The sequence below is a fragment of the Varroa destructor genome, unplaced genomic scaffold, assembly GCF_002443255.2.
Source record: "Varroa destructor unplaced genomic scaffold, Vdes_3.0 BEIS01000002.1, whole genome shotgun sequence".
NCBI classification, from domain to species: domain Eukaryota; kingdom Metazoa; phylum Arthropoda; class Arachnida; order Mesostigmata; family Varroidae; genus Varroa; species Varroa destructor.
The window spans coordinates 36,796,389-36,806,808 of record NW_019211455.1 but is presented as its reverse complement, the minus strand read 5'-3'; the positions used below and the strand labels follow the sequence as shown (position 1 = coordinate 36,806,808).

At 38.9% G+C, this 10,420-nt stretch overlaps 3 protein-coding genes across 4 annotated transcripts in view; 2 read left to right on the top strand and 1 right to left on the bottom strand.

The window, feature by feature from the left end:
• Coq7 (ubiquinone biosynthesis protein COQ7, mitochondrial) overlaps nucleotides 1-10,420 on the top strand; it is a 24,772-nt gene continuing 14,352 nt past the window's right edge. The window contains exon 1 of the mRNA XM_086981020.1: nucleotides 1-263. Coding sequence (XP_086837146.1) covers nucleotides 256-263 — 8 coding nt within the window. The 5' untranslated portion in view covers nucleotides 1-255. The remainder of the gene's footprint in view (nucleotides 264-10,420) is intronic.
• The window catches only part of LOC147757749 (uncharacterized), a 13,398-nt gene continuing 3,256 nt past the window's right edge, over nucleotides 279-10,420 (top strand). Inside the window, exon 1 of one of the 2 annotated variants that reach the window (XR_015321862.1) lies at nucleotides 279-413. The gene's annotated coding sequence lies outside the window, so the exon portion shown is untranslated. Of the gene's footprint in view, nucleotides 414-1,924; nucleotides 2,084-10,420 lie in introns of those variants that run through there. The other variant, XR_015321861.1, reaches the window with a different exon arrangement.
• Nucleotides 4,736-10,420, bottom strand: part of LOC111243967 (nuclear respiratory factor 1-like) — a 7,599-nt gene continuing 1,914 nt past the window's right edge. The window contains exons 3-4 of the mRNA XM_022790436.2: nucleotides 8,881-9,118; nucleotides 4,736-8,676 (exon numbers count right to left, since the gene is read on the bottom strand). Coding sequence (XP_022646171.1) covers nucleotides 7,833-8,676; nucleotides 8,881-9,118 — 1,082 coding nt within the window. The 3' untranslated portion in view covers nucleotides 4,736-7,832. The remainder of the gene's footprint in view (nucleotides 8,677-8,880; nucleotides 9,119-10,420) is intronic.

Below are 10,420 nucleotides of genomic sequence, written 5' to 3'. Positions count from 1 at the left end.
CTCGTGAGCCACAGGCAAACGCAGCTGATGAACTTCGTCACGAAATAATTACCGCTGAGCTTTTTAAGTTCGAGATCAAAGTGCAGTTTGTATGATGATGAGTTACTCGTTTTTGCAATGTATTAAATGTCAAGAAAAACACATAAACGAATGAGTTAGTCACGCAATTCGGAATAAAACACCGATGATGTGGTCTGCCAGCAGCTAACAGTGCAGATAGAGCGCGCTCGCTTTGTTTGTCAACATCGACCTAAAATGAAACGGTAAGAAATAAATTGTTTCTGACTCTATTTTGTAGCTTTTTACCTTCTTTTTCCGAAGGCGCTGCATCATTGATTGAAAGTGTTTTCCCATTGAGCCACCAGATAAATTCGTCAACCAGACTTTGGATCATTCCATCGCAGCTCGTTTGCGTAAGTATTAACTCCGGCGAGTTTTCGGGAGCGGTCGCGTAATACAGTAATATCGGGAAACAAGTCCACTGTCCACAAGAGAACTTTGAAAACTTGATGTGGGCATCAGCTTTTTTTTTTCGAAAAATCAATGATCAGTTGAAATCACTGGTTAGAATTTATGGTTATAGAATTAATTAACATTAAGGTGGCAAGATCTATTATAAAAGGGAACTCCCACTATTTAAAACACCTGCGAGCTTACCTGATCAACGAAAAAATGGGCTGTATCTTTCTAGTCGGTATGATACTTGTATACTGAGCTCTTCTTATGCCCCGGTTCAAATCCCTTGCAGTTTCTTTGAATGATAAAGCCCAGAATTATGTTATTAATTGAGTTCGAATATATTGCAGTAGTCAATTTTTTTTATGAATTACCAGATATCCGTTGCTAAGGCAAACAGATATTAGCTGCTCCTCAAGTTGAGCTTGTGGAACATTAGCGTATCAGTCATTGTGGATGCCCTGAAGTGGCACCATTTGAGATGGCTTCATGTACAGGATGCAACAAGGAATGCAAATCCCGTTTTATATAACCTATATCGGTCTAGCAGAAACGTTAGCACTAGGATTGAATGAAATGCAGACGGATTTGCCTGTGAATGCATAAATTGCATTTTACTGTATTGGCACATTCTCAGGGAGCTTTTTAGAAGCGTTCTGATTGTGAGCAGTTAAAAAGTAAGTAAAATAAAATAAGCTTGAGCAGTAACGTGTCTCGCAGAATACACCGATAACTTCTGACTAAACTAGAAATTGCTGAGAACTGGGGGTTGCCTGCCTTATTTTGATTTAGGTTACGCTTTCGTCTACACCGAAAGAAGCGTGTAATTAACTTGAATGTGAGCAGAATGGCACAAAACGTATTTCATTTTTCTATCGTGTGTCTTAGACGGGGAATGGGAAGAGTCTACTACAAGCTTATCATCATTTCCACCTTTTTGCAGCGAATTAAAGCCTGCGTCTTGAGTATTTTAGGAGTGCTTCTAAGTGCGTCGTTCCGTCGTCTGGCGGCTGCCGTCAAAAAATGCAATGCCTACAATTTATTTGCGAGAAATATAAATGCGTTAACCTGCGCACTGAGCCATTGCAACAACAGATCCTAGCTTTCGTCGGACCCAATGTACCTAATACGAAACCAAGTCAATTTAGAGGCTTACGAGGCCAATCAAAAAAAAAAAAACTAGTAGCAAATGCTGAAAGTTAAAATAGTTCGCGATTGAACAGGCAAATATTTTTCGTGCATAAAAATTAATTTAAGGCAATACGTCGTGGGTTTCTTAACATTGAATTAATTCAGTTCGTATTATGTAGCACCAGAAAGTAGCTTGCCTCAAACGTACTAGCCAGGTTGTCGCACAATGTTAGTTGCATGAATGTTAGTCAGATGGCTCGAAGGTTTGAACCAAAGAAGTCACCCTCTTCTAATAAAACTAGCAACATTTTCAACATTCAAGGTACGACAACAAGCTTAGCGAGCAGATAACAACAAAACCATGATACACGCTTACAGATATATACAAATATATATCTGTCGTAAATACGCAAGATTAGTATAGATAACAGTTCCAACGAACAGATCTCGCTGAAGCGGAGGCGCTTTACACGGAGCTCATTCACTGGAAAAGGAGGTCAGTTCAAATTGAATATAGCCGATTGCTTCTGCCAAGTCTTGAAGCAATACAGGGCCATTTTGAAGGAAATTTTCAGAGGAACAAGAGCAGCCTGTTAAATTTTAGTGAGTTCTGCGTACTGTGAACACAGCAAGTGAATTATTACAAAATAACAAAGATCCGCTCAATATAAAATGATAGTTTTATCTAGTTTTAAATTCTAGATTCAAATGATTTGGTAGTTTGAGTGCGGTACGAGTGAGATGCTTCTCAACTTGGTCATAACAAACGTTTTGGTTTCTCTGATTACATCTCTTATTTATGTATAACAGCAATCTCCGACCGCCTGTGCAGTGATCATTAAATCCGTAATCTGACAAAAACGCGTAATCGCTTAATTTACCCACATCGCTGTATGCGTCTTTAAATGCCCAAATAGATTTCGATCGTCCAAAGAAATTGATCTATCAGGCGGCTTTAGAGCAACTAATGCATCCACACTACATCGTCCAGATTCAAGCTTGAACTTATCAAGCTGTCCGCATGATATATTTTTAAATTTAGCCCATCGCATACGGCGAATTTAGGTATTAGCTGGTGAATATTATGGACAGTGGGTGCTTACAAACCCGGTGACTAAATTACTTTAATATAAAATCAGGTGATGGGATGTGTATACGTAAATTCACAAATATTAAAAGCATAATGGCTGTAGAGACCTGTTTCCCAACTCATCAACTTCATAGGGGTAGCTTACCAATACGGGGCTCGTTGTGAGCAAATTAACTAATATATTTCAACAGAGGGATCCTTTCGAATGAAATACTTGTACATAATAATAATAAGCCTATTCAGCTATATTATTTCAGGGTACACACATAAAATCTCTTAACATCTGGTTGTACTAAATTTGCCAGTCACACAGGAGTGTTGAACACGTTGCTCCTTTTTCTCGCGAATCGTAAATCTCTTCTCGCGTTTCGGCAGAATTACATGGGTGGTGTGATACGGAATGTAAATATTTATACTTCTATGAGTATATTTATGCTTACGGACTTTGAATTTTCCACTTTGAAAACTGCAAACTTTGAATTTGAACTGGAATGTTGGGGCCAATCGTACTCCTTTTAGAGATCATTTAATCTTATAAGCGCTGTAATAGCACTGCCTGAAAAAACAATATGCTGTTTTTGGATTTATCTGTGCTCCCACTGCTTACACGCACACATACACGTGTAACTGTTGGTCGTCATAAGCGCCAAAACTAAGCTTTTTTTTGACAGATTATGTATACATGGCTCTTACCTACCCGGTCACGTTATAATAATATGATAATCTCTACAACCCTTGCTATTACTATATTTATTAGGAGAGAAGATAATAAATTTATTAGTAAAGAGAACACATTTTACCAAATCGAGCTACTTTACTTAAAGACGTATACTTATTGTTGGCAACAACCAAATCTAGACAAACTTGAAGAGTATACCGAAACACGTAAGAACTTTCGCATTTCAATAAAATTCAGAGTGGAGCAGACCTTGGCGCTGCGAAAACATTTGTATTTTATTACAAAACTAATTTTTATTTACAGCATTATTCTTATAAACCGTACTAAGGCTTTTACCCATTTTGCTTTTTTGGTGAAAGATATTATGATATTTTGACCACTCTATGCGTTACTAACTTCAGGTATTTGCATAAAATATAAAAAGCGAAAGAAAAAACAGAGCATTGTGGAAGTTCTTTTAAAAAAGTTCTGTGGTACATTACCTTATCCTGTTAATGTTGGTTAAAAAGGTTCGTGGCATTGAACCGAACACTTTTTGTGTTCGAAAGTTTTGACGATGACTAAAATTCAGGAGTGCTGCTATAAATAGTTCTTGACGCGCATGCCCAGCATTATAGCAGTAATTGCAGTAAAGTTCCCAGAGCCAGAACTAAACGTCGGTAGAGTACTTATCATCAAATGATTTATCTTTTCTAACTTTATATTAGACATACACAGCTCATGTTGCAGCGTTGATAGGTTATTAGTTCGTATGTTGCACTCTCTAGTTTATAAGCCCTTTACGATTACTCGGTTTTTTAAATAAATTAACTATTAAGGATATGGTTAAATCTAAACAACAATTGAAATGATAATAACGAATGGACCTACAACAAAAAAAAAACTGTATTTGATTTGATTTGATTTTTATACTAATTTTGAGTTTTGATTTTTGAGTTAACTAGTTTCGAGTTATGAAAAACCTGAAAAATGAAATGAAAGTTGGAAGGTCTGGAGACCAGAAGTGGGGAAGTTGAACGGTGGTAAAACAAGCTTATCCTCAAAATGAACAATACAGAGTCAAGAAAAATTCAAGGAAACTGATTGACTAGAGTTACCTAGAGTACTAGGTTGGTAACCGTTACGATCGGTGAAAAAGCAATGTTCATATGTGAATTATTAAAAAATGGATCTCTTTTGAAGATTTTAGCGATCGACTGTGATCTGACTCCAAACGGTGGGAAAAAGAGTAATGGTATTTTCACGGGAGTTCCGGTGTGTAACGTTTCCTACATTTTTTTTAAATGAAACATTTCAAAAAACTTTTTTGAGCAAAAATCTACTCTTGTTCGACTCTTATATGTATTGAAGAAACAATAAAACAGTTTAGTCAGCGCACGTCAGGAAATTACATATGATTTCTTTATTTGTTTGATAGCTCTTTTTCTATTAACTGTCATGTTGTTGCTATATAAAAAAATATTAATTGGATATAACTTTGTCTGTATCATTTCTCTATTCAACCTATATTTTGAGCTATATGTATACTTAAATAACGTGGGGGTGAGATTAACGTGTATTGCTATTCTCATCGTATTTTCACTCTTCGACGTCTTTTGGGAGACTCGAAAGGAGGAAGATCTGATAGCGTTTCAACATCGCTACGGACTTTTACGTTCTGCAGTTGCATTGTTTATTTCATTCCGTTTACGATTTCAAACACTTCGGGATGGAAATAGATTGAAGAAAGAAATAGGTTCCGACCAGAAAAGCTAGTGTACAATAAAATCGATAGATTGCACAGCTATTGATTCGTGCAGCATAACATTTCTTTAACTGACACACCCCACACTATAGAGATACACACAAATACAATGCACACAACCAACGCACCTCAACTTCATAGAATTGTTTCGTCGAACAACGCTTAAATTCGTGCTATCCCGGTTATCTGGGTGCAATTCCCGTCGGCTGAGCTATTCTAATTGTCCCTCAGACGCCTCGACACCAACTACTGTTTGTTTTTTGTTGACTCCATTTATTATTACGTTAAATTATACCTGATTCACTCGATTGCAACAATACATGCGTAATATGCTAATTCACACCAACTTCTTCATACAATCCCCAAATGAGTGACAGCATTTTTTTTTTCATCTAGCATCCATATATACAAGCAAACTTAATAAAGATTGCAAGTTAAGGACCGGTTTGTTCTGTTTGTTAAGTTTAAATAAAAGACAGTAATTCTGTTGTCCACAAGAGAGAGCAGCAGAATAACAATACAAACAGTAGAGAACCACTATAGAAAAAGTAAGAGTTTTCCAGGAAAGTGTGCGATTTAGCCAGATTAGTATATTAGCTACACGAATGCGAATGTTCAAACATAACGAAATACTACACAAATCTAACATATGTATGCTATAGCAAGCTATATACATGAAAATAAAGATTACTTTGTAATGAGGTGTTTGAGGCTGCTAACAACAAAAGTGAGACCAAGCAATACGTCACAATGTGTTCTTGATTTTTTGTATCTCCCTGTATTTGCCATACTGATGCTTCTTTAACACAGCGTAAACTTCTATTAAGATGTATCGCATTATAAAGTATGGCTTTCAGCACCTGTTAAGGATCGTAAAGGTCATCACTTACAACTTACGTTTTAGCTTTTCTATAAATAGATCCACGATCCACTCGTTTCGTCTCCCATCCCCAATTTATTATCCTTTTCTGCTTTTCTATTTTCTTTGTTTTTCTCTCTGTTATCATCCTACCTCACGCACCTCTATTTGTCTTTAGAGAATGCCTCATCATACCGATTTTTTCCCTTCCACTCATATCATCACGTGAACACCCGCACGTACAGGTCAACCATCAGTCGACTACTATGGCAAAATACACATTCTATTATACAAGCAACAGCATCGCCATCACTTCGTTCATTCTTCGCATTGTCGCACTGTCAAATTGTAAATATAATTTAATTTCATTGTAATAATATAATTACAGTTGTGATACCATTATGACGGTTACACTCTTTTACAACACATTCAGCCACACACATCCGCGGCTTTTAGACTAGATTCTCTTTCCTATTCTCGTCAATAAATTTGTTCCTTTTACCTATAAACATATCTCAGTGCTCGCCTCGTCTTTTGTTTTGAATTGTATACAGAATATATATATATATATATATATCCACTAGATAAGTTACCGGTATCGTCACTTGCCATGGTCAATGTCAATGAAAGGCATACTTTCGACAAATATTCTTGTTCCTATGGATTAGTCGGCCGCATAGTTATTAACACAATGAATTCAACTCGACATATGAAACGCGACAACATACTCGTCTCCAGCATTTCTGTGTTTTGCTTTTTACCTTTTATGACGCCTTATTTTACGTGTGATATTGTTTATTGAACTATAGGATTATTTTAGCCACGAACCCGTGGATGATTGATTGTTTAATTGAGCAGCTTTATTTACACCGCTCCATTGCTGGTACACGCTGATTTGTTGAATTTTGCAGCTCGTGAATTTGAGGTCAGTTTGACGGTAGACAATGCCACGAGCTCACGGCAGCAGACAAGTCAGAGGTATAGTCACCAGGCCATCTTACTACTCCATCCACGTACGCTTCTATATCCATCACATGTTGCTAATACAGCATTGGTCAATCGATAGCCAACAATTTTTAGCCATCGCTTACTCGAACCCTCATCGAACGACTACAATGAATGTGCATAGCCCTTCTACGAGAAACTACATTTAACGCTATAAGGAAGGCGACGTTGAATTACTCGTAGGGGCTTAACTGTGAGGTACTTAGAATTCATGCATATAAGACGACTATCCTGGTAGCGTAGCATCTTGGGCATTATGGCATTTTCCTCAGCACCTGATTCCTTGGTTTCAGGCTCATTTTTTAAAATCTAAGTTTGGCGATTGGGTTTCATAGCGTTTGTACCTGCTTCATTAGTACCACGATTCCTCTGCTTGGTTGCTTCAGTAACTAAAGGAAATGCTCAAGTATCAACTATCAAGTCTTCTGCATAGGGCCTTCAATAGCAATACTTCTCTCGCTGTTATGTGGTGCTCTTGGCATGAGAATATAAAAAAACGTTATTTTAAGAGATTAGGGGTGGATCTCTCATCATTTTTAAATGAGTAGTAAGAAGAAATGTATATTTCATAAGGGAACGATTTAGAGGGAATTTGAATTGTCTAATGGATTTACGACTGATTCATCACTGAGCTAAGTGTAAAAGGAGATCGTTTTGGAATCTACTGCTTGGTGCCTTGTTACTAATTATTAAAAAAATAAAAAAATAAAAACTAAATTACGATACCAGAGTTCTCGTTATGAAGCTAGACTCCATCAGATTTTGATGTCATTAGCCGCGATCCGATCACATGTACCATTGAGACCCTGAGCATAGATCCTGAGTGCCCAATTTTCTATCGAACCTGCGAATTTATCGATCGGTTAGCTCAATCGGGCCCAGTTACAAGCTCGACCTCTTCACCGCCAGGCTCGTGACCGGTCGGAGGAGAATTATCATCAGTCGTAGCGCCACCTGTGGCTTGCATGACCTGCATACCACTATGATGGTACATTGACACCGGTATGGCCACCATACTGCCGACCGGGAACGAAGCTGACCCGTCCTCGCCCGTCAGAATGATCTGACCGCCCTGGCTAAGCGCGTTTTCCAGGGTGGCCACAGCGTCCGAGCCGGCCATCTCAACCGTTGTGGTAGTTCCGCCTACCGCTTCAACGGTAGCACCGCCTACCACTGTGCCTACAGTACCAGCCTCCTCAACTTGGAGAACTTGACCACCCTCGACCGCGACCGCACTCACACCTGCCGCAGTCTGCGGCAATGCTGACATCGTCCTCAGTTGTGCCTGTGTTCCATCTGCCAAAGTGACCACTGTTGTTGCAGGATCCACCTGAATTATGGATACACTGCCGTCAGGATTGTTGATTGCTTGCACCATTGTTGTGCCATAGATGCTGCCGTTACTCGAATAGATCGTCTGCGCCGCATTCGCTAGTGATTCTGCGCTTAACTGTATGAGGGTTTGTCCACCTTGGGTAGCTACAATCTGAGCTGTTGCCGCTCCAGGTGGGGGAGCACTTGTCTGATTTGCCTGCGCAACCACACATCCGGTCCTGTTAACTGCTGCCGTCGCGCCAGCGGCCGTCTGAATTGCTCGAATAACAGTTTCCTTATTGTCATCGTCGACTTCGGCCGCCGAGTGGACCACCGTAGGCTGCTGCGTGGGTGTTGCTTCGCCAAAAGCTGGCAAGAGATCTTCGCGCCCATGGTATCTGAAGGCAAAAACGAAACCGATTAAAAATCATTTGGTTAAAGTTATAGTTCATTAGAAGTTTCAGTATGTTCTGCAATGCATTCTAGACGAAAAATTTTAACTGAGCATATTATTGGTAAAAAAACAAACACAATGAATGGGCAAACTGATCAGAACGACTCATTTATATAGATATAAAATATAATCAAGTAGTCCCACCTACCGATAGCAATTAATGACAATTTGTCTAAGAGCGTGCGTCCAAGAAACGCGTTGTTTGTCTTCGTCAGATCGTACATCACTGCGGACATTTGCCCAAGGCAAGTCTTGGGGCCACCAGGGCGGCCGGGTACTTTCGCGACCCCAACCCGGTTTGCCACGCCCCGTTGAATATTTTAGCATCAAGGGAATAAAACATCGAAGCTGGGCCTGCGTCATCTTTTCGACCGGTGTCGGAATGCCTATCAGCAGCATGAAACATAGAAAACCAAGAGTGTGTAGAATGTATACATAATATAATAATAATAATAATATTATTATTATTATTATTATTAAAGTCTGTTAAATGTGCGCAGTTCTAAATTGTATTCACCTCCTGGATCCGAGTGAAGACAAAATTGCTAATGTTAAGCTTAGCCCAAAAGACTGACGGAGGCGTGTTTTGAAAGCCATTCCAAGTTGGCACTAATACAAGCTGATCTGAAAGCTTTATCCAGGGCTGTAGTAAGAGGAAGATGCGTCTAAATTGACGGAATAGGCATGTTTAAAAGACGATTGACATCGATTGTGAGGCGTCGGCACCCCAAAAGTCGTAGGGGAAGGAAATGTGCTTGGCACCTACTGTCTCTTATATATATATATATATATATATATATATATATATATATATATATATATATATATATATATATATATATGTCGAATAAGTGGCCTTAAATCTGCGCGTATCGCGAGCACACTAAACTATATATATATATATACAGATCTGAACCTTAGACTGACGGTATAATTCCTGACGAATTTACTAGCAACAAAGAGAATTTCGAATGCTGTCGCCGGATTGTCAGAGCGGCTGGTGACAGCGGTAAGCACGAGAGACATCTCCGACGGACTATTTCCTGATACATTAAAAGCAAACAGGGCGCGATACATGCTGTACATTTTTATCGATAGAAAGCAGTCTGTTCAAAATGAAGAGATGATCTTCAGCTAATCTGTGTATTCTACCAGGCATTACCCTCAGAGCATCACTACTAAAAAAATATGAGCTTGCGAAATACCCTTAAGCTACCTCCCTATACGGAAAGAACATATCACAACATTAGGCAGAAGCAACGCCTTTCTATTAGTAAGAAAAGAAAGGTCTCTACTGCCCAATAATAACACGGTGTTTAGATGCCTCATATATCATGTAAGCCTGCCATTTCACCGTTGCTTGAACATGTATCTTTGAGCTATTAATAGAAGATGAGAAAAACTAGCATTTTCAACATGTTTGTCAAATCTATTAACCACTAGCTTTTCAAAAATCCTGGATAAGTAGTCCTTTAGGGATACTAAGTTAGCAGCCCGGGTACGGGCTTTTTCTTTATTTTAATAGAGGGACAATTCTCGCGCCTTCACTCTTGTAGGAAAACATCCTGCGCCAATAAATGGTTCACTATACCTTCTAGAACGCGCATTCATCAATAGCTCATTCAGGACACTAACAGCTCTACATTTCCACCTAGCTTTCGTACTTTTTAGAGCCATCTGAACCCCAA